Here is a 25,739-nt window from a genome sequence, read left to right as displayed (position 1 = left end):
CAAGGTGGTTATATCCTGGCTCTTTTCCAGTACTCGCTGCTATCATAAACTTTGTTATTTTCCTTAGACACTGTACATTCTGTGCTTTCTCATAACTAACGAATACTACACAAGGCGATGTATAAGCCACCCCACAAAGACACTGCTATTTCCCTACCTCTGCACCAAATATTAACCAATCATGTAATTGAACCAGCGTCGTTTGTTGTGTATAAATATGTTGTTTTCGTCATCATTAAATCAGAGTTCAACCTTGTATCTGTGGTCATCGTTACTGGTCATATCATATGAGGTTACACTCTCACGGAGCTCTAAGGGGTCTTCACACTGAGGTCAAATAAGGTAATTAATAGATCAGACAATCGATACATCGGCGTATGATCGATTCTCTTCAATGCTAATGCTCTCTGCTGATGGCTCTATATAGTCGCTCTTGTGTACAATGGAGTTCGGATTATTAGAACAGTTTTGCGCGCTCCCGCACTTCTCTCAGTCACGCGCTTCTGCTCGTCTCTCGTGGGGCACACTCCACCCCACCTCGGATGGGGGATCAGGAGGAGGAGGAGGTGGTGAATACCAAATTAGAGATGGTCAAAATGAGTCACAAAAAAGAGCTGGGATCAACTGAACAACCGAAAAAGATCCGGATCTTTTAGACTGATCATCGACTCACTTTGAAAAAGGGGGAAATTTGATAATAACGAAGCATAATTTGTTTTACAATATATTTCTTTCTTTCACTTGCAGTCACAGCACTGTACTGTCTCCGGAGTTAGTACATCTCAGCTGCCACAGGTGGCAGTGCTGAGCTCAGGCAAATGCATTCCAATGAAAAACGAAAATGAAAGTAAAGGAATGACGGTTCACCATTTTGGAATCGCCGGATCACTCTCTCTTTCGTGGGATCCGTCAAAAAAAGAACCGCTTCGTACGCGAACGACCCATCTCTAGACCAAATGCATCCTGTGTCCGCACCACCGGGGCTGGGAGCAGCCTGATGAGCGCCTCGGGCCTGAGGGGGGCGGGTGAGTGCAGCCAGGATGAGGGGACGGGGGGAAGGTCGGGGTTCCGATGTAGAGGCCTAAATAATACCTGTACGGGGAAGGAGGGGGTACCAGCCACAGCGCCAGCTCAGGCCGCCATTACTATCCTCGTTTAACCTTATGCATGCCAGAAGAGCCTGCAGAAGATTGCCATGCACTGTCTCCTGGGAAACCGAGAGAGCGTGCAATGATGCAATATGTGACATGCACTCTGCAGTCCCCATGCAATGTGTCTCCCCCCCCAATGGTTACCTGACATGGTGTACAGTGCAGCTGGCAAACCCACCACCTTGATTTCTATTTCTGGTGTTGCCTCCTGAGCTACAATCGTGTTTATTGTCGTCTATACTGCCATGTACCTAGTAAGTGCCACCCATTTGGTTTGTTACTGGTACCCAAGGGCAGTTCTTATCACTCCCCTGCGAGGGAATCATCTAAAGATGATTAATCATCTAAAGGTGACTACTGCTGACTATGACTCTGTTCCTGCAGAAAACTGTCTTATTGTAATTTTGCTACATGCTACAACTGTATCTATGAGGTTGTTCTTAGGGATGGCCAAATTATACAGACCTGAGCCAAACATCTGTGTACTAAGGTTTTCATTACCTAATGCTCTTTAATGTAACACAATGTTTTAACATTGCATTAAATCTGCCTACACATTACAGCTGTTATTGTCCTATTAGCCTTGAGTCCGCTATTTAGCATACCGCTAGGAGGTGGCCCAGCTGCCGTGCCATTGCCGACATTACCATGCTGTTGCAACTGCCACTTGCACCTAAGGGTATTGACCATTTTATTATGTTTATGTTCTACCTAAATGACTTGTCAGTTTTCTTGATGCTGCAAGTATACATAGGACATAGAGGAATATTTTTAAAAAATATTAAAGTTTGTGGGAAATTTCCCCCAAAACGTGATGCCTGCAAAATATATTGGATATATTGCCCCCATTTATTTTTGCAATAGCTGTCCCTAAGTGTTTCTTTTGGGGTTGTTATATTGGGAGATTTAGCAAGTTTTTAGCAAAGCACTGTGGAGCTTGGGGTTTATTCAGAGTTGATTGCTGATGTGCAAATTTGCATTCTGTTCTATTATTGAATGAGTGCATATGTTACGAAATGTAGCGCACATTCGCGAGCTAAAATAGCGACAAAAATAGCAAAAGGATCTAACTGCAATCCTCTGACAAGAAGTCGGAATTTGGTGGGTGGAAAGAAATCTGCCATTTTCTGGGAGTGTCAGAAAAACGCAGACGTGCCCAGGCATTTTTAAGGAAGGGTGTGTGATGTCTGCACCAGCTTTGATCAGCCTGTCGTAGAGTTGTGGAAGGGTAAAGCCCGGTACACACGGGGGAGATATATTGCTAGCAATATATTGTTCAGCAATATATTGCTCTGTGTCTCCTGTTCATCAGCGACCAGAGATGGTCACTGATGAAAAAGAAACTGCCGGGGGAGCCCGGCAGTGGAAATCAGCTGGTCGCAGGAGCATGTTCCTGCGACCAGCGATCACTACAGGGGTAAAAACGTGAGCACGCACCTGGCGATATATCGCCGGTGCACACTCCCATCGCGGGCAATATGGTCGCTCAGCGACCATATTGCCCGCGATATTACACAAAATCGCCCCCGTGTGTACGCACCTTTAGACTTAAGCTTGCCATACACTTGCCTGATTTGGCTTCTTTTCACCCGATTCCATCTGATTGGGCCGAGAAATTGTGTGAAAAGTGTCCAAATCGGATGTGTTGGGCATATACGATACGATGCATGGTTATGTGCTCATCGGATCATGAGATTGCAAGTGCTGCACATAAGATTGATTGGATCAGGGAGGATCTGGCAGCACTTGCTAAAGAACCGCATGCAATGTATCGTATGCGATCCAGCGAGCAGTTGCCGAGCTATTGCATGCGAGGCTGCATGCGATACCCCGTAATAGTGTGGTGCCTTTACTCACATTTGCACAGAGTGGAAAAATCATTTGATGGTTCCTGAATTGCATATGGATGTGCGACAGGATAGCGATATTTTGGCAGATTGCACCGGGCGGGTTTTCTTTCTGCCTGGGTGGCGGCTATCTTACTGCAGTGTTCTGCAACTTTGCAGATGAGCGACCAGGTCTAAATCCGGTACCTAGTAGCTACGTTTATGGGCTGCTCTAACACCTATATCGCCCTGCTTCCAGCTCTAAATTTACTTGTTATCATATCCACTCTGCACTGATAAAAACCCTGAACATGATACAGGTCCCCTAGCGTTAGTAAATAGTGTTGACAATATTGTCTACAGCAGCGTCTACCAACTTCCACAAGTCATAATCCCAGAAAGTCTCATCATTTTATAGGATGACACCGCCAGGTCTTAAAATAAGAAAATTGTACTTACCTGTATTCCATAGGTTCAGTTATGTGTTGGTGGACATTGTTGCACGTGTATTTGTCCACATAGCCTCTGATTGGCAACCACTAGCACTTGCTTTGCCAGTTAACAGTGGATTGTGGGACTAGATGAGTGAGACACAAAAGGAAAACAGATGGGATAGGGGGCCAATAGGAGGCATGCGCCTATGAGCAGTTACCATAGAGCTGGTGAACATTTCGTGCCATCAGTGGTGTATCTAAAGATGCAGAAATCGATATTTCAGCATCTGCTGACAGTGGGAATCTCAGCCCTTGTATATATGGACGCAACATATGTGCACTAGGGAAGGGCAAAGTCACAGGCGGGCAATGTAAAAAAAACGGATTCAGCTTCATCCAAATTAATCTCATGATTCTGCCTGTGGATGTTATGTATTGGCTAAACCTCCGTTCTTAGAGCATAATCCTAACCCTCCCCGCCAGTATCTTATCCCAAACCTCCCCCACCAATCGCTAACCTTCCCTGCATACTTACATTCACAATGCTGGCAGTCAGGTTTTCAGCGTCGGCATTCTGATCAATTCCCAGCGCAGGTCTTCTGCCCGCTGGTCAGGATGCCAGTGGCTGTATTATGACTGCTAGAATGCTAAGCACTTCTTATCTGAAACACCTGTTTATTATCTGAAAGCGGCTGTTCAAAAAAAGTTATTTTCATTATTTCTAATTTGACCCAAGAAAATATAAAGGGCTAGATTTACTGAGCAGTGACTTTTACGAGATGCCTTATTTTTTATTTAAATTTTTTTTTTAATTTTGGGGTCAAAACTGCCCTACATCAGCCATTTGCAAAAGCCACCTCTTAGTAAATATAGCCCAAAGTGTCTTGTCATTTAAGAGGTCTAGTAGATTAATCCTTTGACTCCGCAGACCTCTGTGTTGTCCCTAGTGCTATATATGCCTATGTGTTCTGACTCAGACTGATCACCTGAATGCCTGGTGCACAGTGTCACTGTTTGAGGTTGCTAGGTCTTTCGTTTACAATTACTAGGGGAACGCAGTGTCAGAGACAAAAGATTCTGAAACTTGAAGACAAAATTTGTCTATGCAGCGGAAGGGAGGAAAGTTTTTGTGTTTTATTTTTGTTTACAGCTTATTATTTCCAAAGAATACATTTTGCTTGAAAAGAACATCTCACATTTCATGTACTAAGTTATTGTGCACATCCAGGTATTTTTTTTCTGAATTAATTGATTTCTTCCTGTGTATATATACATTTTATTCTGTACTCCATTTTTATTTTATTTTTATAAAACTGATGCAATTTAGTTATGTGGCTTCCCAATATTAAACAGAATTTTTGGTGTTTTGATTTTAATCTCGTTTCTTTTTGGCAGGAAATCCAGAACGTGTGATACAAATGAGAAAAGAAAGTCTTTTTGTTTGGCTGGTAAATATGGAATCCGTTCATGTGTTTTTAGTTTTCACATATTCCCAGAAGGTGTAACGTTCCCCTGACTAGGGATTTCCTTACCTGTTGCATCTGTCTGTATTTGTCATGCTGGCTTGTTTTGGCCACTCGTTTAGGTGTCGTCAGAATGAAAATAACAATACAATTTTTAGTATTTCCGGGGTTTTGTTTGTGTTGAGATCATGTTTTTTGTTCTTTTTGGGGGTTAATATTATTTTTTATTTTTTTACCATTTATTTATTATATTCCATTTTAAAAAGGCTGTTTGTTTTTCTGCTTTCTCTTACCTTTATTATGTTTTTGCTATCATTTAGAGATCATCATTTCACTGCGTACAAAATGAAATCATACTCAGAACTGTGATTAAGAAGAATGGGTCCTGATGTTCCTTTACTAAACGATTACAAGCAAGAATTTTTTTGGAAACGCTTTCCCCAAACTGTTCTCGGTGGTCCCCGATTCAAATTGGGTTACAGTGTGCCTCCTTACATATACATCAATCAAGTCATCTTATTTCTGACGCCATGGGTCTTAGGCGGTGTGGGCACGGTGCTGAGCGAAGTAAAAATCTTAGAAGACTACTATGCAGCCATGGTCTCGGGAGGACTAATGCTCATTGCTTCCTTTATCATTCAACTTTTAAATCGATATGCCAGAAGGAAAACCTCTACCGTAGAAAGGCTGCAGAACCAAAACACCCTCACAGATGAAGACGATTTTGACTTTTCAGGCTGCCTGGGATCAGAAACTGTGAAATTTATAATACCGGGCAAGAAGTTTATAGCAAACACAATATTTCATTCCATCCTTGCTGGGATGTTGTGTGGTCTGGGGACATGGTACTTGTTGCCATACAGAATAGAATTGCTGTATGGCAACATAGGAGGAACAGTTATGATCTTCATTTTTGGTTGGTTCACAATCTGTATAGGTGAATATTCTTTAATTGTCAACTCGGCCACAGAGACTGCCTCTTTCCATGCCCAAGACACTTATGAAATTACAGCTCTTCTAAGGCCTGTTTATATATTTGCATTTATCGGTGTTGACATTGCATACAGGTAAGCTTTAGTTATTTGTGTGCATTTTTATGTTCGGTTTCTTTACATGTTAATACAGTAAATTGCATTGAAGAAATATAAAGGTTTCACAGACGTACAGTATATGCTTTTTGATCATTCGACCGATTCAATCTTTTCGATTGTCAGATAGCCCGGGGATTGGCAAAAATGGCCACAGTTCGGCAAAAACAGATATCGACAATGTAGTGGCCAAATTTTAAAACATTGGGAGTACTTGGTGGCCTTTTTGTGGACCATAGTTTTGGGAAAGAATATTAATGTGTCCTTTTTTTTTCCAGACTAAAACAACTTTATTTAAATTGTTTCTTAAATTAGATAATGCATGCTTTATGTAGTTATCGCACATATTTCAACTTGACTTTGTTTCCAGTGCATTCTTATGTGTATGTATGTATGTATGTAGGTAGGTTTGGAATCTGTTCTACTATTCTCTGAAAGTCAGGCATGTCCAACCTATGGCCCTCCAGCTGTTGGGAAACTACACATCCCAGCATGCCTTGCCATAGTTTTAGCAATCCCTAATAGCAAAACTGTGGCAATGCATGGTGGGACTTGTAGTTTCACAACAGCTGGAGGGCCACAATTTGAACATGCCTGCTCTAAGTAATCTTTCTTTCTGTGTAGGTTTGTCACGACTGTGCCAGCTTTACTTTGGGCCAACAAAGTCTTGCATGTGTTATTTCTGTTTCTGCCATTTCTGTGGGCTTTGGGCATTTTACCACCTCTTGATGCACTAGTCCTTTGGGGAATGGAGCAGACGCTGGAGTTTGTCTTGGGAGGATCACCGATGTCCAGTAATCTACGGTACTTTTTATATTTTTCTTATTATTAGTACATTATCCTAAATCACCAGAGCCATATTAATGGTTCCAGTTTTAAAACTGAAATGGGTTGTCACTTTGGGCCTATTCAAGTTTGACCCGGAAGGGGACGAATTTGGCCCTGCTCCAATGGTCGGGGAGGTCATGCACACGCGCGTCTTTGTGCATGTACAGCCCCCCCATCCGAATGTCTTCAGCGAGTAACGTAACACAATTCATGTACTTAGATATGTTGTTTTCACAATGTCCTTATTGTGTAATTAAGGTTTCTATATGTTCTCAAAATGCAGGCAGCTGGACACATATATAGGGGGTCATAGCTGGATCTATCTGGGCTTAATTTGGGGCTTGTTAGTGAGGTATATTAATGTCCAAACGATGGTAGAGATCCACTTCTGGTTCCAGTTCCATCATTCCCAACATTTAGCTATCAGATTCCACTTGGCTCCGTCAATCACTATGGGCCCAATTCAGACCTGCTTGCTAGGCTGCATATATTCCTAGCAAGCAGGTGAATGCCGTTGAAATCCGACTCTGCGCTACAGTGCGAGCGGATGCGTACGCTTACACTTCCGCTCGCATGTGCCGCACAGAGGAAAAATCACCTGATAGTTACTCACAATCTAATGGTATTTCCTCTCTTCGATGACTGGACGCACCCCAAGTAGGCGGGGGCACTCCTGCATTTGCAGGGGTCCACCCAGCTTTTCTATGGGTTCGCCCACTGTTTTTGTAAGCACGCCCATGAAACGCTGGGAAACCCCAGCGACTGCCCCCTTCCTGTCACTCAATTTGTGAACGCCCCTGCGGGTGAAACACTCACTGAAGGCGTTTGCACATGCTCATTAGTGACTCGCCCCCATTGTGGGAAACGGGGCTGAAATCGGACCTGTATGAACAGGTCTGAATCTGCCCCATAGTCAGTTTGGGAGGCTTCATACAGTACAATATTGGAACATTTGTTCAGTGTCTTAGGCCTGGCCAGTGTTGCATGCTGTCATTATTCATATTCCACAGATTAAGTGAGGGCTAATGCCACCTACTAAAGGTGCCCATACACGCTGAGTTTTTTTGGTGCGATGTGCGCTTGTGCACAAATTCCATTCTATTGCTGCACTAGACTTTTTGAACTAGGTTTGGATAATGCGATTGTACCGTGTATGGGCACCTTTACACCATGATAGCATGAACACAATCTTTTGGGAATAGCCATCTATGAGGTTTAGGGGCCCATTTATCATAATTTATCGGGGGTTAGCCACAAATATTAAGTATCCCCCGAATGTATCAGGAGGGATCACAGCAGGAATTTCCAATCCCTTCTGCTATCCCTAACTGTACCGCCGCCGGCCGCCTCCCCCATAGATTTATTTTGGGGATGCCATGCTGCCCAATGTATAAACATCGGGCAGCAGCACATCGCATCCCTGGGCTTCTGCCATTCCGAGATGGCGGTAGCCCATTGTAGCCTATGGGCTACACACCGCACTGCTGCTGGGGCAGTGCATTTGGCGGGGAGTCAGCGCTAACCGCGCATGCGCACGCCCCCCAGCTTCCGGCTGAGCGCATCGCAGGGACTTCTTTCAGAGCCCTGTCCCTGTGAGCGGGGGGATGATAGATCTCGCGGTAATATTCCGCCCAGAACGCATTATAAAAGCGATCACTGATTAATGGGTCCTTTAGTCAGATAATGTTTTTGTTTTTTTCTTGGCTTTTCCTCTCTCTGTAAAATGTAATTTTTTTTTTATGTACTTTTTACAGATTGCTACTTACATTTATCATATCAGCTGGGGTAACTATATCAGCCTATTTTATTCCCAACTCTATTGGATTAGTTTTATTCATAGCTGGATTTGGCTTCATCCTCAGTCTTAATTTAACAGAGATGGGACTTGCCCTCAAGCACCATTTAAAGAAACGCAAGTCCTCAAATGACTGTGATCCCTTCTACTGGAAGATGACGTGGCGAGAACCTGTGTTTTACTGTGTCTTCCTAATCTTGGTCTTACTAGAGTCCAGCCTACTACATCACTATTGTTACTCTACGTTTTCCTTACAAAGTCCTCAGGCCATCATTGGATATTGCCTCATCATACTTTTAGCCTTTTTATGGATTTTCAAAGAAATTCAAGGTGCTTATATATTGGGAATCGTAAGGAATCCATTTTTCCAGAATGACATTCGTATGTTAAATGTCTTCATGAAGAAGCAAAACCGATTACAGAAGGCAGCTTTTATTAGGAGAATTCTGCTCACATTGGGTTAGTACTTATATAAGTTTTATGGTTCAGTTATCTTTTTATAATGGATTAATGGGTTACGTTTTCAAAATGCAGTGCCCTTAATTATACCCCATTCACACCAGCCTTTTTTCTGGGTTGACCCTGGGAGCAACCCAGGTGTAGTGTTGGTGTGGAAGGGTCCTGAGCCAAAATCCCTGGAGCCATGCATTTTAACCCTGATATCTACCAGGGTTGCAACCGGGATCTTCCTGGTGTACTGGCCAGTATGGTGCGGTGTGAGCAGGTGACCTGGGTCCCGTTCAAAGTTTGGAGGAGGCAATGCTGTCAGCTCCAAGGACTGCCTCCTCCCCCGCACCTTGGGGACACGCCGTTGCTCCAACCCATCGCTCCACCTTGTCCCGCCCCCCCCCCCCCCCCCCCGTGTGATGTCACCAACCCGGCAATAACCCAGAGCTTTCAGATTGCAAATGCCGGGTCACTCTTGCACTCTTGGAATAGACCTGTGTCCTAATCCCAGGTGAGACCCCGACATTTGCTGTATGAAAGGGATATTAGCCACTTTATGTTGGTGGTCCTTTCCCCAGGTTCCCACCTGTTTTTTATGCGGAAACTCCTCATAAAGAAAAGATGGGAAGCTTTGGTAGAGGAAGAAATCTGACTCCTTGCACAGGTACAGAGGCAGAGACTGCATATTGAATGGGATTCGCCAAAGCTTTTATATGCCCTAAAAGGCTCTCTTTCATTTACCAGATCATTTCATGGACACAATACATAAAATTAAATTTAACTCAACCACAAACATTTTAGTATATTTATGCTGCTAAAAGAGCGTAGCAACTTCAGCATTGTAGTTAATGTTGGTGACCGTTTCTATGTTAAATATGATGAAAAGAGTTACCAGGTTGAGATCAGGGACCTCGAGATGGTGAATACTTAGTGAGCATGATGTAGCAGGCTGGTAGCAATTGAACTTGGCCATCATCACCAGATTACCAATATTTATACATCTTCATGTATAATAAGGAAGGCACTTTGACTGGGGATAAAAATGTAACATGAGTCACATTTGTATTTAACATGTCATCTGTCAAAGTGATTTTATGTATAGATTGGTGAACATTTAGTTTTTGTTTGTGTGTCAATCATAAGTTAAGCGTCATAGAAGTGTATACTATAACACCTATTTTATTATTCTCCCAGAATGACCAGGAGACACTCCTGGTTACCCTGCCCACTCTCGCCCTCAAGCTGCTCACCCTCATTCACACCCTGACTCCTCAGCTCATACATGAGAAGAGGGCCTTGCAGTAATGCAATTGCACTAATTTACATGATGATACACATAAGTATTGGCATTGTAAAGAATGGCTACATTGACGGGGGCGGGCATTGCTTATCAGGGATTTATTTTTGCCTGCCTCAGGCAAGCAAAAAGAAAATGCTTAAAAGTAGTGCGGTTTTCAAATCAAAACAAGGCTGTGTCAGTGAAAACACAAAGGTTTCCCTGAACCTGTATGAGATTTTTACAGGCGATCAAATTAAACACTCCAGGACAAACCATGAAACACTGATCATTTTCACACACGTTGTTTTAGAATGCCTAACTGCATACCCCCTTAAACGTTTAGGAATAAATGTGAGGCCAGTGGAAAGACCCCCACCAGTTGCAATTCTGTTAGCTAGGATATTGGCATTTCATGCAAATCTTTATTTTGATGCCAGCTTAAATGTCTTCACAATAACAGAATAAACTAAAGCATACATATATTTCCAATGGATGTCCTTTATATCCAATTTGAATATTGCCTTGATGGTTTGTACAGATAAGTAAATGTGGGCCTGTCATTTTGCATTTTGGTGCGCACTTCAGAATTGAGACAATTAAATAATCTGACGGTTTATTTTTTTTTATTTTCAAATTCCTTGGTAGATATTATATGTGGGTTAACACCTTGGTCAGTAGGGATAGGAAAAAAAATCCCCCAGAGGGTATATATTGAGACTCCTTCCCCTGGTGTCTATTTCCTGTCAATCAGCTGGGAAAGGCAATATGTCAATGTAGCGTTTATATTTTTTTGGCTAAGTGGGATGTATTTTTTTTGGTCCCCAAAACAGTTTGATACTATTCCCAAATAGCAAATGCAGGGCTGGAGATTCAGCCCGCTCCTATGCTCACTGGCAGATTGCTGTTCCGTGTGTGACGAACTTTCGAAAACCTACGAAAGGCTGTGTTGAACAGCAGAAAAGTTGTACACAGGGGTCATAGCTAAAAGGGTTCAAGTTCCGAACAAGGGACCCTTGCCTTAACACTGGGGTAGCCAACCCTAGTCCTCGAGAGCTACCAACAGTGCATGTTTTGCAGGTCTCCTCACAGAATCACAAGTGAGCTAATTAGCTCCATCTGTGTATCTTTTAAAATGTGGCAGTGATTAATGAATGCAGCTGTGCAGCAGCTAGGTTGTCTGGAAAATGTGAACTGTTGGTAGCTCTCGAGGGCTAGGGTTGGCTACCACTGCCTTAACATATCTCTATTGCTTCAGAACCTTATTAAACTTGTTCAGAATATTAAAAAGTGTACCCTTGCGGCCACACAGGTCCCAGGCAGCTCAAGGGGGACTGGATGTGACTAGGGGAGAACTCGCATAGGCCCTCATTCTGTTTGACCCGCAAGGCTGTGAAATTTGCAGATTTGCGTGTCCTATAAATGCTGCCTGCTGTCCACATGAACAGCCGCCCTCCTCACACGCCGATTTTCCCGCACGCATGCGAATGGGTGTTTAGCATAAACATCCATATGCAGCCTTGCGCGCAGAGACAAAATTATTCGATGGTCGCCGACCATCGAATGATTTTACAAGCGCTCGCAGACATAAGAAACCTCTTGGTGTCTTAGATCTTCGGAGTCCCTTTATGGGAAGAGAGTGGGCTGATGTCAGCTGCCCGCACCCATGTCATGGGCGCATTAGCGTTTTCATGGGGACACCCATGAAACATTCCCATGGCAACAACCCCTCACCACCACACCCGCACTGCTAGGTCCATAGTATATGTGTGTAAAAAAAGTTTGTTCTTATATCAGTTGGTTCTAGTCACACAAACCTCAGCAAATCATTTATGCAAAGTACTCTACAGACATTTACTGGGATGTGGTCATTCGATCGACAGTGTCTAGGTCGACAGTCAAAAGGTCGACAACTATTGGGCGACAGTCAGTCGACACATCAAAAATGAGATTTCATGTTTTCTTTAAAAAAAAAAAAAAGCAGACTTGTTCATACTTTACCATCCCAGGGGGAATAGTGAGAAAATAAAATAGTGAGCCGAACGCTTCGAGCAATGCGAGGGGATGTGTAACACTTATATGGTGTACATGTCGACATAGGAAAAAACATGAAAAACTCATATCGACCCTTTTGCATGTCAATCTTTTGCTTGTGTCGACCATTTGACAATGTTGACTTGTTGAATGCATGTTCTCAAAGAGAAGCTATGTTTTTTTTGCCATGGAATGACCCGTAAATTAGTTCAAGCATTTTCTATTATTGTAGTTCTGTGTCCCCATATTGATTATGTTACCTCCCTTTTTTTTCTAGTGTCTCCTCTTGCAATGGTAGCTTACCTCTCTCTGGACACTTCACTGTATAACTTAAACTCTGTATCAGTCTGCATTGGATTTACAAGGGCTTACCGGATGGTAATGTATCATTTTGATTATACTGAGTATGCATATTCTGTTGCGTTTTACAATTGGAGTGTGTGACATACATGTATAAGGAGTACTACTGTGTAGCAGAACTTGAATAAAGGGGCACAACATGTGGTCAATATGATTGTGCTGTGTGGCATAATTTAAATTGGGGGCCGGCCCTATTGTGTGACCACACGACTCCCTAGTGCAGGGGTGGCCAACCCGCGGCTCTTGAGCCGCATGCGGCTCGCCCCCTGCTACAGAGCGGCTCGCCGGCTCCTGCTGGGTTTCCACCCGTCCGGGATGGCGTTCCCGGACTATACATTGTCCGGGAACAGAGCAGGGCGGGTCGGGCAGCCTCGCTGCCGTCGCCGGGGATCAAGCTCCGGTGCTGCCGGTGACCCGACATCACAGAGGACTGTGTGCGTCTGACTCTATGGCTATTTTAAATCTCGCGCCGGCTCACGCAGCTAATCGGAGTGGCGGCTCCTGATTGGCTGCCAGTGTCGGACCGTGTGAGCTGGCGCGAGATTTCAAATAGCGCGCAGACCTACTCTCCTCTGACAGCTACAGCGGCTGGGGTGGGCTGCGCTGCCGCTGAGAGTTCTCTGCCCGGCTGCCTGGCCTCACTGATCCCCCTGCCTGGCCTCACTGCTTCCCCGTGCCTGGCCTCACTGCTTCCCCGTGCCTGGCCTCACCTCTCACTCCCCCCTTTGCAATGAGCATGTAACCCCTGGCAGACCATATAACCCGTGGCATAGTGCATGTACCCCAGAGCATGCAATCCCTGACATCGAGCATGAAATAGGAAACCCTTGGCATCAAGAATTAACCCCGTACCAACGGGCTTTAGGTAAGCAGCTCTTATATGTAATTGGCTTTCGGGTGTGGTATTATATATAATGGGCATTAAAAAGTGTGGCATAATGTGTAATGGGCATCATGGTGTTTAGTGTAATGGGCATTATGGTGTTTGGTATAACGTGTAATGGGTATTACGGTGTGTGGCATAACATGTAATGGGCATTATGGCATGTGGTATACTATATAATGGGTGTGTGACATGTAATCAGCATTACGGTGAATTTGGCGCGCACTGTCCATGTTATCCCTACTTAGAAATAAATTGAGTCCTGGCATAATGAATAATGGGCATCACAGTGTGTGGTATATCATGTAATGGGCATTACGTTATGTGGCATAACATGTAATGAGCATGGCATGTGGTATACTATGTAATGGTTGTGTGACGTGTAATCGGCATTATGTTGTAAAATACCCGGCACCGCAGGAGCATATGTATCTGGCACTATTGGAGGCATATGTGTATTACACCCATCCAAGGGGTCCAAATAGACCACGCCCCTTTTTTTGGTGCGCCCGCCTTCGGCGGGCACATGTTGTTGGCTCTTTAGCTAGACTACAGATATTTTTCGGCTCTTTACCTCTGACCGGTTGGCCACCCCTGCCCTAGTGAGACCACTGTCCCTTTCAAAGTATGGCAGGTAGGGCAATTTGCAGTTTGTAGGGTATGCCGAAAACCCGGCACTGACCCTGTTAACGCTATGCATCTGGCAGGGAGGGTTAGAGGGGTAGGGGGAAAGATTAAATATCCTTACAGAGGCCCTGTCTGGATTCTGAACATCGGGATGCTGCTGTCAGTACCTCTGACCTCCAGCCATCCTTATTTATTTACATTTTCTTATATAGCGCATACATATTCTGCAGCGCTATTACACAGAAGATTTGAACATTCACATCAGTCCCTGCCCCAGTGGAGCTCACAATCTATATTCCCTACCACATGTACACGCACACATGTAGTTTGTTTTCAGAAATGTTTCCATTTGTGTATTTTTTTTTTTTAATATCATCTTTAATAAAGTGGAGAGTAGAAGGGAAAGCACAAATACTGCTGCAACTCCCAGATGCTGGTGCCTGGACCTATCTACCCATCCCTTGCTGATGCTGCAGCTCCCCGGGGATATTGCATGCAATTTAGTGCCAAATCGTAAGCGAGCCTCCCTGGGAGCTGCTGAGGGGCTCTTAAGGGCAAACTGGTCCTACTTGTCCTTAGGACAAATCGGACTAGTGTATGGTGGCCTTTAGAGGATTTTGATAAGAGGGAGAGTTTAGCAGAATGCATTTCCTTCTAAGAAGGTTAAAAAGATGTAGGCTGCTATTTATAAACTCTAGCTAAGAATTAATTTGGCAACTGTGTGCGAAATGTCATGTGATCCTTCAAACTTCATCCAAACCATGTGTATGAGAAAAAATAGCTGTGTTTATAACATAATTGTAAGTAAAGCTTTTTTTGTATTTGAATAGTTGCGATAAGAGTGGTTTCATGGTATTTTCAGACAACTTCCAGAACAGAGCAATGGGTTCACATTCTACCAGACACATACCTCCCAACTTCTGTGCTGATGAAATAGGAAGTCGCGTGAGCGTCCGAAAAGGGGGCGGGGCGTATGCAAATGATGGCTTATGCTAATTAGCCGCGACCTCATTTTCATACGAGAATAGACGCTGTGCCGTGGGTGGGACAGGACCCGAAAATCGGGACTGTCCCGCTGTAATCGTGACAGTTGGGAGGTATGCAGACATGATAAAGGGATCCTGGCCTTCTTTTGTACCTCCCCCGGAGGTCAATGAGACCACCCGGTAAAACGTACAAGGTTTCTGGGAACTTATATCATGTTGCCAGAAATATATGGTGTGACTACTTAGATACGTAGGGAGCACCCATGCGTAGCTTGGATAGTGAAGGTAACTTGGGTCATTGTGGTCCCTAGGAAGCAGGTTTTAAGCTTAGATAGCACATCTTATAGATGGTAGCTATAGTGTGTCCACTTGGTGTCAGGAGTGCAAAAAATAATTTAGGTCCCGTTTTAGACTCCATAAAAGTTGTATCCCCAGAATTCATACAGAACTTCTTTAGTAGATCTTAAAGACCACATGTGGAATGTAATTTCGCCATTTGAACTTGGATGATTTTTTTTAAAAGCGCATCAGTTAGAAGGCATGGTTTTGTCTCGTAAGTGATTGCCCCTTTAAAAAAAAAAAATCCGACTTCGGCCGGCATCCCGCACTGCATTAAATTCTGCCCCACATCTCCTCACTAGTATTCCGGCTTTGTTCGGAAACCGAAATGCGAGACACTGAGTCTATAAAAGCTTGGCATCCCGAGAATTCGGCGCCATTTCACAGTCACGCTTCCAGCTGCGCATAGCTCTGCTCATGGCGGGTCTAGGCGTTGTGCAGGAGGGGTGTTGAACTTGTCAGACTCATCATTAGTGTGCAGAAGGGTGTTGTGCAGAGGAGTGCTGTGCAGTGCAGACTGCAGAGGGGTTTGTGTTGTGCTGTGCAGAGGGGTTTGTGACAGTGCAGTGCAGAATCAGAGCAGAGGGGTTTGTGCTGTGCAGACTGCAGAGGGGTTTGTATATATTTGGCTACATCTGTCACTCAAAGTGTGTGAGTGTGTGTATAACGCTGGGTGGAGCCTCTGACTCACATGACAGAGAACCAGCCCAGTTAGTCCATAGACAGTGCCAGACACCCTCTGCCTTCCCATGCTGCCCAGCACTGCTACTCCACAGCCACCAGGTGAGCGCCCCCCGCGCCCCCCCTCCCGCGATTTGCTGCAAAAACACCCCCCCTCCGCGACCCCCCCCCTCCCGCGATTCGCGGCAAAAGAACACCCCCCTCCTGCGCGATTCGCGGCAAAAGAACACCCCCCCCCCCCTGCGCGATTCGCGGAAACCCCCCCCGCGACCCTCCTCCCGCGTTTTGCGCCCCCCCCCCCCGCAATTCACAGCAGCCCCAGGATTAAATGGCACATGCAAAACAGACATGGCTATGGTCAACAATGAAAAAGGTTGACATGAGTTTTTTAATTTTTAAAGTTTTCAGATTTATTCTCATGTGTCGACATGGACACCAATGAAGTGCCACACTTATGTCAACATTTACATGTGTTGACCTTTCTGTGTTGATTTTTTCTTGTGGCGATTCGCGTCACACCCCCACTCCCGCGATTCATGGCACACACTCCCGCGATTCGCGGCACACCCCCCGCGACCCCCCTCCCATGATTCGCTGCAAACCCCAGCCTCCCGCGATTTGCGGCAACCCGCCACCCCACCTCCCGCAATTCTCTGCAACCCCTCCCGCGATTCGCAGCAAACACCCCCCCACCCCCTGCAACCCCCCCTCCCGCAATTCGCAGCAACCCCCCGCGACCTCCCCCCCCCCCGCAATTCGCGGACACCCAAGTTGCAATACAGGGCATCTTTCATACAATTCTAACTATATTTCTCATATACAAACGTTCACAAATTAAGGGGGCGCAGCCCCTTACGACAGTGAAGATATTTAATTATATTGTACTGGTTGTGTATTAGGCAGGCTGTCAGTCAGAGTAGTGGGGTACAGTAGTACACAGGCAGGTTTTTAGTCAGCTTTTCATTGTAACACATTTTTTCGTTGTGAGTGGTCACTGTGGTGTGCTGCACTGCAATCCAATACACCATATACTGCTGTCAGAAGCAGAACAAGTTATGTGTGTGATTGTTTTGCCTCCACAGTCCATGCAGTGTGAGAATATAACAGTGCGCCATGCACAGTGTCCATGTTGACATATTAATAATAGATTGTGTATGTTATTTCTATATTAGTTTTTTCTGTGTAGGTATAGAAATATATTTTTTTCTTAACCCTTTATGACCCCTTTTGCATTTAAATGGACATTATTAAAAATGTACTGTGTAAAACTGTATTGTGACTATGGTTCCATTTTAATGTACGTAGATAATGTGAACATTTTCAGGCAGATGCTAGAGTATACAAATAATTAATTAGAAGGAGTTGCATGTTTTGGTGTACAAGCTCCAATGCTTTATGTAGAAAACCTGACATTGACCAAACCATATTTTTGGGGGTTACTTAGGGCCTCATACTACTACTTCTTTAATTGTGTCATCAATGGGATACAAGTGAAAGATGAAGTGGTGGGTCATAAAGGCTTAAGTAAAGAGAAGCATCATGTAGTTAATATTCGCAAGCAGATTTATTATCATTAAAGTCATTTATCCAACACTATACCTTTTTAAGTGCAGTCAGATTTTTCCCTTCAAATATAAAAATGCACTTCATATATTATATTGGCCTAGTTTTATATTTTTCTGTATATTTTTAGTTTTTCAATTAGTTTATTTTACACCACTGTTTTAATCAAAATAATGTATGTATGTGTCTTTTTTTGGCTTATGTTCTCCTCTGCTGTATACTTTACTTATTTATTAATTAGGTTGCTAATATTCTGTTAATGACAAGAATTAAATATTGTTGCCACCCTGCTTAATATTAATTTTATACATGCAATTCTCAGCTGGATCAGCAGATTTATGAGTAAGTGTGTATAGAGGGAAACACGGCTGGCAAGATTGTGTTAGTGTATTTAAATGTAGTCTGGTTCTTGTGAGAGTCCTACACATGGTCTTGTGATCTAGTGTAGTATTGTATGTCTAAAAATATGCTTTATGGTGCCCATAGACGGTCTGTTCCCGGACCGTCCGTTCTGTACTATGAGATGCGCGCTCCCACGCATCTCATCGTACGGTACAAAAAGTATGTGCTGCACATACTTTTTGTACTAGGTACACATTGCATCGGATCACAGTGCATGCACAAGGCATGCACTAGGGATGCGATCAGATGCGATGCGTGCTAATTAAGTGCCGAACGGATCCGTTAAACGGACCGTGTATGGGCACCTTTAGGTATATTTGCACTAATTACGGGAGAACATGGAAAAAGTTGCACGTTTTGAAAACTTTCAAAACTTATATTGACTGATTTGTAATGGGGAGCATGGTTATTACTGTATATATCCGAGTATAAGTCGACCCAAATATAAACCGAGACACCTAGTTTTACCCCAAAAACCCAGGAGAAATCATTGACTCGAGTATAAGCCCAGGGTAGGAAATGCACAGGGTCTAGGGGCATACTGAGACACACTGTACAGGGTCTAGGGCAGTGGTTCCTGGTCCTCAAGTACCCCCAACAGTGCACGTTTTCAAGGTCACTCGGCAGGTGCACAGATTATTCAGGCACATTTTAAAAGATCCACAGGTGGAGCTAATTATGTCACTGATTCTGTGTGGAGACCTGCAAAACATGCACTGTTGAGGGTATTTGAGGACCAGGGTTGGGAACCACTGGTCTAGGGGTACACTGACACACCCTGTACAGGGTTTAGGGATACACTGACACACACACACTGACACACAGACACCAGAGGCCTGACACCCCCCTCCTCCCTCCAAACAGCAACAGTACCTGCTGTATCCAGTCGGCAGTGTCTCCGGTGGCCAGGGAGAGCAGGGGTTAAAGTCTCCGGTGGGCAGTGTCTCTAGCGGCCAGGGGGAGCAGGGGTTAAAGTCTCCGGCAGCCAGGGGGAGCAGGGGTTAAAGTCTCCGGCGGCAGTGTCTCCATCGGCCAGGGGGAGCAGGGGTTAAAGTCTCCGGCGGCAGTGTCTCCAGCGGCCAGGGGGAGCAGGAGTTAAAGTCTCCGGCGGGAAGTGTCTCTGGGGCGAGGAGCCGCAGCTTCATGGGCGGATGGGGGAGAGAAAGCTTCCGCCGCGCTGGGTCTCCTATTCCCCCATTGCCAAGTCTCCTGCAGCGGCCCCCACCACAGCAAACTACAGTTACCGTATACACCCGCGCATAAAAAAATGTGCTGAAAAAGTCAGCTTATACTCCAGTATATACGGTCCATATTGGAGAGAATTGTGTACAACCATGTGTTCTACTACTTTGTTCATAAAAACATATTAAAACTCGTATGAGTCTGAAGACCGTTATCAAATACAGGCCTAACCCGGCCATGGATAACTCTATGATTATCATTGATGACTGACTGTGTGCATATGTATCAACGCTGGGCGTTCTCATGCTAATGGGACCTTGATGGACATGTGGGGGGCAGGCAGCTGACATTACTGGATGTCAGCTTCCTGCCCACTTACCCCGAGCGTACACACATATGTAAGGTTGTTCAGAGCAACCTTACATATACGTTCACGTTCACATCATTCGATGGCCGTCGACCATGGAATGATGTGGGTTACCCCACAGGCTGCCAATGGATGTTTATGTAAAACATCCATTCGCAGCCAGTGCAAACGTACGCACCTTGCGAATGTTCGGCCGGCATACCACCAATCACAAGGCAGGATCTGAGTCACTCGCAAGGATGTTATTTCGCATCTGAGCGGATGAACCAGAATACCCCCTGTGTCCGCCACTGAAACAGGCCCTTAGTTTTGGTAATGTTTACATTCTCTAGGGGAATACAATTTAAATGGTGCAGAAATGCTTGGCTATTTTGGACAGAAAGACCTGAGGGTTTTGCTGAATGTGAATCGGTAATGTTAGGCAGCGGCTGTAAATAAATCAGGAATATTTACATGCTTGAGACATTCCACTCCAAGTAGAAAAATGCCTTGTTATACATTGGATATTTACCAAATAATATATAGATACTGGGGAATGCATAAGTAATATGTGTAAAGAAATATTCTCATTTATTTTATATTGCGCCACCATATTCGTTCCCATAAATAACTGCAGTGTACAGAGCTTACAGTGTAAATTCCCTAACACCCATGGGATCCGTTTACTCTGGAGCCAAACAACCCACACACCCTATTTTTTGGGAGGGTGTGTGAAAACATAACTCCACACAGGTAGTGCATTGGTCAGGAAATTAACTTATCTACCAAGTGCAGCAAGGAACAGTGCCAACCACAGTGCTTCCACAATTTCTAAATGTCTTACTTCTGGAATGTTGAGGAATCGGCATTGACTGGCTGTTTTTTTTACTAAACAGTAATACAATTACCATCACCAATCTATATTCAAAAATGTCTGGTAAATGTTTCTGAAATTTGTAGACCACTAGGTAGATAGTCATTTCATGTACATGTCTACTGTAAGCTCCCGAATAATTATTGTATAAAAAAAAAGAAAATACATCGCTCCACCAAGACGGCTGCTGATGTCTGAGAACAGGTGCAGTGTGAAACCATTGATGTTCCAAGGATTGGTAAGAGTTTGGAAGGCAGAAGGTGGTCAGTAGACATGTCAAGCTATGAACTTCTGCATTTCTCCATTTAAAGGCTTCCTTACTTAAATTGTGTATATAGTGGTCACTGTTGACTATATAAATGGCAAAGCTGTGGAAAAGGGGTATGCAGTCCCGGCAAGAGCTCAGTTGGGCCTTGGTTGCTTTGTGGGGGTGGAGGCATGGAAAATGGTCATGGCTATGGTCAAGGCACTCCTTGGATGCTCATGTGGCGTGGCCATGCTTTCTTGGTGGGGTGATATTCTTTAATGTATTCTATAAATATATACACAGCTGCTGTCCCTGATGACGTGCGGTAACCTCGACATCTACCTACCTATCATCTATCTATTTATCTGTGTGTGTGTGTATGTGTGTGGTATTTTTAATTAAGAATGTTTTTAATGCAGCATAGGTCCATTTATCGTTATTATTGATATATTGTGTATGCAGGGGTGGGATGATCATCCGGCTATCCCTAACATGCTGGTAGAGTATACACCAGGCCAAGCAGTTAGGAACCACGATATTCAATAAGAGCCCTTTACCCTCAATACCTCCCTCAGCAGCAGGGTTGGGATCATTTGGTCTACAGCATTATGGTCAACAGTCATATGGTCGACATGAGAAAAGGTCATTAGTTTGACTATGTCTGGTTTGACAGTCAAAAGGTCGACATGGGGTTTTTCGCTGTTTTTTGAAGGACACAGTTTAAAGTGCACCGCATCCCCTCGCATCGCTCACTATGCGTCGGGCACGGTGCCTCACTACGCTCGGCACACTATTTTATTCTCCCACCACGCCCTAGTGGATGGTAGGGCATGAAATACCTCCTGTTGGCACACGTCTGCTCAAAAAACAGTGAAAACCCCCATGTTGACCTGGGCACTGTCACTGTTGACCTTTCGACCATCATGCTGTAGACCAAAGGACTGCATCCCCAGCAGCATTGCACCCACTTTCCCTGTTATAACATGTAAGTAGATGGGTATCATTTGCTTTTGGGCAATGGGCAGGACTGGTATGGAATGGAGAGCACGTCACTGTTGTTGTTAAAGCTTGTATTTGAGTTCAGCTGCTCAGCAATGGGAGCCAATCCATGAAGCTCTTGACAAAAGCAGTTTGGGACTCAGAAATGAGTGTGCAACTGAGGACAGATGAATTTAACACGTAACAGGGGCAGATTTATTAAGCTCAGTGAAGTGATAAAACGTCTGTTTTTTATCAACTATGCAGCACCCGATCCTGATCCGATCCCAATACGCAGCCCCGCGGCATGATAATCAAATGTAGAAATAGACTGTGCAGCAGTCTATTTCTACTATCTTAGAACGAGGGCCATGCTGCAATGAGTTCCCCCCAACTGCGCCTTCCCTCCCTCCCTGCCAGCTAGTGCTAATGATTGGGCTATCCAATTAGAGGTCCCGTTTTTGGGTGATAATGCTTGGGATCCAGGCCTATGTTTTATCCCAGAGCTATGAGCAGCATATAGGGATTACGCTTCGGGTGCCTGAGGCACCCAAAGTATAATCTGCGATAAGTGCTCTGTTATCGAAGCCAATTGGATAGCCCCAGGTGAATATATTCGCTGCAGGAATTTACTGCAGCTAATTCGATAGTGCCCTGCGTCTCATGGTAACTAATGGTTTTCTAATTATCACTTCTGCTCCTCCTTTACCTTTAGATCTGGCAGAACACAGAGAATGCAATGCTTGAGATGGTTTTTGTATCCATTATTCAGCTCTTCGTGTTTAACACAAATGTCTGGTGGAACATTAGTCTAGATACAGGCATAAGACTTCTACTGGTAAGTCCAACACATGAAACTGCTTTGCAGGATGTAACATGTTTATTTTATTCTGAATATAAAAAGTAAATTTCATTCTGAATGGCAGTTGAATATTTCATTCTTCTGGCACTTTTCCCCGAAAGCTCAAGCTGCAATCCCATCACTGCCATGTCAGAACCATTGCTTTCAACACACATTTGTAAGTGTAAATGGTTATATGCTTCAATTCTACAGTTGATGTGGAATTGTGCTCCATTTTCACTGACATTTGTATTTCGTATCCCTAGCGAAGCAGAAGGGTATATTACTGATGTCAGCTGGTCAAACTTAGTAATTGTGTAAATCAGCTACTCTCCTCTCCATTTCTCTAATTCAGGCATGTCCAACGTTGGCCCTCCAGATGTTGTGAAACTACACATCCCAGCATGCTTTGCCACAGTTTTGCTATTAGAGAAGGCTAAAACTATTGCAAAGCATGCTGGGATGTGTAGTTTCAAAACATCTGGAGGGCCAACGTTGGACATGCCTGCTCTAATTGGTCACATTTTCTGGATTTCAGGTGAGCTCATCTATTTTGCTGGCTCCATAATTAACCCTCAGATAGAAATCCAGAAAACCTGACCTATGGGGTATACTTGAGGACTTGAGTTGAGAAACCCTGGTGTAATTAATCCAGGTCTAGTACAGATATGACTTTAACCCCTTCACGACATATGACGTATATATACGTCATATGTCGGTTGCGGGGGAATCAAGCCAGCTCACGGAGTGAGCTGGCTTGAAAGAGAGCAGGTAATGGCTGTATATTACAGCCAGGTCCCTGCTCTCACGGCCACGAGCAGCGAGTTCGCCGATCGTGGCCGTTTAACCCTTTAAGCACCGCGGGCAAAGCGCCCGCAGTGCTTAAATAGCTGATCGGAGGGGGGGCGCCCCCCTCCGGCGCCGATCGGGGCCCCCCGCAGCGAGATCGGAGGGTGCCGATTGGTTGCCATGGTAGCCAGGGGTCTAATGTAGACCCCTGTGCTGGCCGTGTATGCATACCTATTACATCCTGCCTCAGGCAGGATGTAATAGGAAGTGCATAAAATCACTACGTTCAGCCATAGAGCTCTATGGCTGAACCTAGTACAGGCGATCGCGCCCCCTAGTGGTCAAGTACACTAGGGGGCCTTGTAGTAAAAGTAAAAAAAAAAAAAAAAAAAAAGTAAAAAAAAAAAAAAAAAAAAATATTAAAAGTTCAAATCACCCCCCTTTCCCCATTTCCCAAATAAAAATAAATAAAAAATAAAAAAAATAAACATATTTGGTATCGCCGCGTTCCTAAAAGTCCGATCTATTAAAATATAACATTAGTTATCCCGCACGGTTAAAGGCGTAAACGGAAAATAATCCCCAACGCCAAAACTACGTTTTTTGGTCGCATCGCCTACCCAAAAAAAAATAGCTAAAAGAGATCAGAAAGTCGCCCATATCCCATAATGGTATTAATTAAAAAGTACACTTCAGCCCGCAAAAAATGAGCCCTCACCCAGGTCCGTAGGTGGAAAAATAAAAAAGTTATAAGCCGCAGAACATGGCGACGCAAATTCGAAAAACCGTAACATATTCTATTTTTTTTTTTTAGTCGTAAAACGTAACGAAAACTATATAAGTTTGGTATCACCGGAATCGTAACGACCCATAGAATAAAGATAACCCATCATTTTAAACGAACTATGAACTCCAAAAAAACCGTAACCAGCGCAAAATTGTGGAATTGCGTTTTTTTTTCTTTTTACCCCACATTGAATTATTTCCTGATTCCCCAGAATATTATACGGTATAGTAAATGGTACCATTAAAAAGTACAACTTGTCCCGCAAAAAAAAAGCCCTCATGTGTCTATATAGCCGGAAAATTAAAAAAGTTACGCTTATTTGAACGCAAGGAGGAAAAAAAAAATAAAAATTACCTTAAAAGGCAATGTCGTGAAGGGGTTAAAACAAGTCGGATCTGTTTTGTGAGAAATGGCAGCGGATTGTCAACTTCACAGTCCATGGCCGTTTTTTTTGCCAATCCTCGGACGTTCCGACACTCGACAGCTGGAACATTGAATTCCGACGGTTGAGTTCAGTCAAGAGAAACAAAATTGGCCTAGGATTCCGACTGTTGGAACGTTCCAGCAATTGGAATCCCGGATTGTATACCCCCCATAGTGAGAATATTGCGTTTGATGATAGTAGTAACTCACCTCATGAGCTGCGTCTCATCTGACACAATTTCCTTGTCAGGGTCCATGGGTCCCACAGGGGACATCGGGGTTGTAGGCGGATCCAGGGGGTCCGAGGCACCAATCAGCGAAGCTCTTAAAGGTTTTACCCAGCATGCCCGGGCCCTCTCCCCTACAGCCCCGCCTCCAGGCTACTGCCGCCAGTTTTTAGTTGGTGCCTGCAGGAAGCAGACGCACCTGTAATCAGCAGGAATCACCTCTTTGAGGTGATTCCAAAAGAAGCTTTTTTATTTTTATTTTTAAAACAGCTGCTACGGCGGCAGAAGCCGCCTTGCGGCAGAGTCACTCCCCGCCGTCAGTGATTGACAGCGGAGTGAGCGTCTCCTTCACTCCTCCCGGCGCCGACCTCCTCAGAACATCTTGAGGCAGACGGCGGAGGCGACGTCAGCGCCTAGCACCGCCGGACGTCGCTCTCCTGACAGCGTGGCCGGACCAGGAGCAGGTAAGGCTTCCTAAGGAAGCACTAATCGCTGTCCTGCCGCGGCGCGCTGGGAGACGCCCGCGGTGGCTGGCGTGGGCACTCGCTTCGGCCAGGGATCCCACTAGACCACCGGGGACAGAGCAGCAGGCTGGACCTGGGGGGGACCCATTTTTAAGTAGCTCTTATGCTCCGGTGGGGGAAGTCCAGCAAGGGGAGGTGGCGTTTGGCCTGCAGCCCCTCCCCCAGCTTTGGCGCCAATCTCCTCGAGGTCTGCCGTCCATTAGCTGAAACTGTTTGTGCCCGCCCCCCCTCTCTTGGACCAGCGCCATTGCAGCAGCACGCAGGTCTCCAGAGGTCGGGCACATCTCTCTCCCCTGTGAAACCGGCTACAGGCTAAGTAGTGCTTTTCACAGCCACCC

At 44.7% G+C, this 25,739-nt stretch overlaps 1 protein-coding gene across 2 annotated transcripts in view; it reads left to right on the top strand.

Annotated features, from left to right (window-relative positions):
• The first annotated feature begins 870 nt into the window (after positions 1–870).
• Positions 871–25,739, top strand: part of PCNX4 (pecanex 4) — a 55,060-nt gene continuing 30,191 nt past the window's right edge. Inside the window, exons 1-7 of one of the 2 annotated variants that reach the window (XM_083166882.1) lie at positions 871–1,025; positions 4,807–4,859; positions 5,195–5,941; positions 6,587–6,766; positions 8,545–9,044; positions 12,620–12,720; positions 22,526–22,648. In XM_083166882.1, the coding sequence (XP_083023008.1) occupies positions 5,253–5,941; positions 6,587–6,766; positions 8,545–9,044; positions 12,620–12,720; positions 22,526–22,648 (1,593 nt within the window). In that variant the 5' untranslated portion in view covers positions 871–1,025; positions 4,807–4,859; positions 5,195–5,252. Of the gene's footprint in view, positions 1,026–1,288; positions 1,406–4,806; positions 4,860–5,194; positions 5,942–6,586; positions 6,767–8,544; positions 9,045–12,619; positions 12,721–22,525; positions 22,649–25,739 lie in introns of those variants that run through there. The other variant, XM_083166883.1, reaches the window with a different exon arrangement.

This window comes from Crinia signifera, chromosome 12, assembly GCF_055691185.1.
Source record: "Crinia signifera chromosome 12, ASM5569118v1, whole genome shotgun sequence".
NCBI classification, from domain to species: Eukaryota; Metazoa; Chordata; class Amphibia; order Anura; family Myobatrachidae; genus Crinia; species Crinia signifera.
The sequence above is the reverse complement of the archived record's forward strand: the minus strand, read 5'-3'. Positions and strand labels throughout refer to the sequence as shown.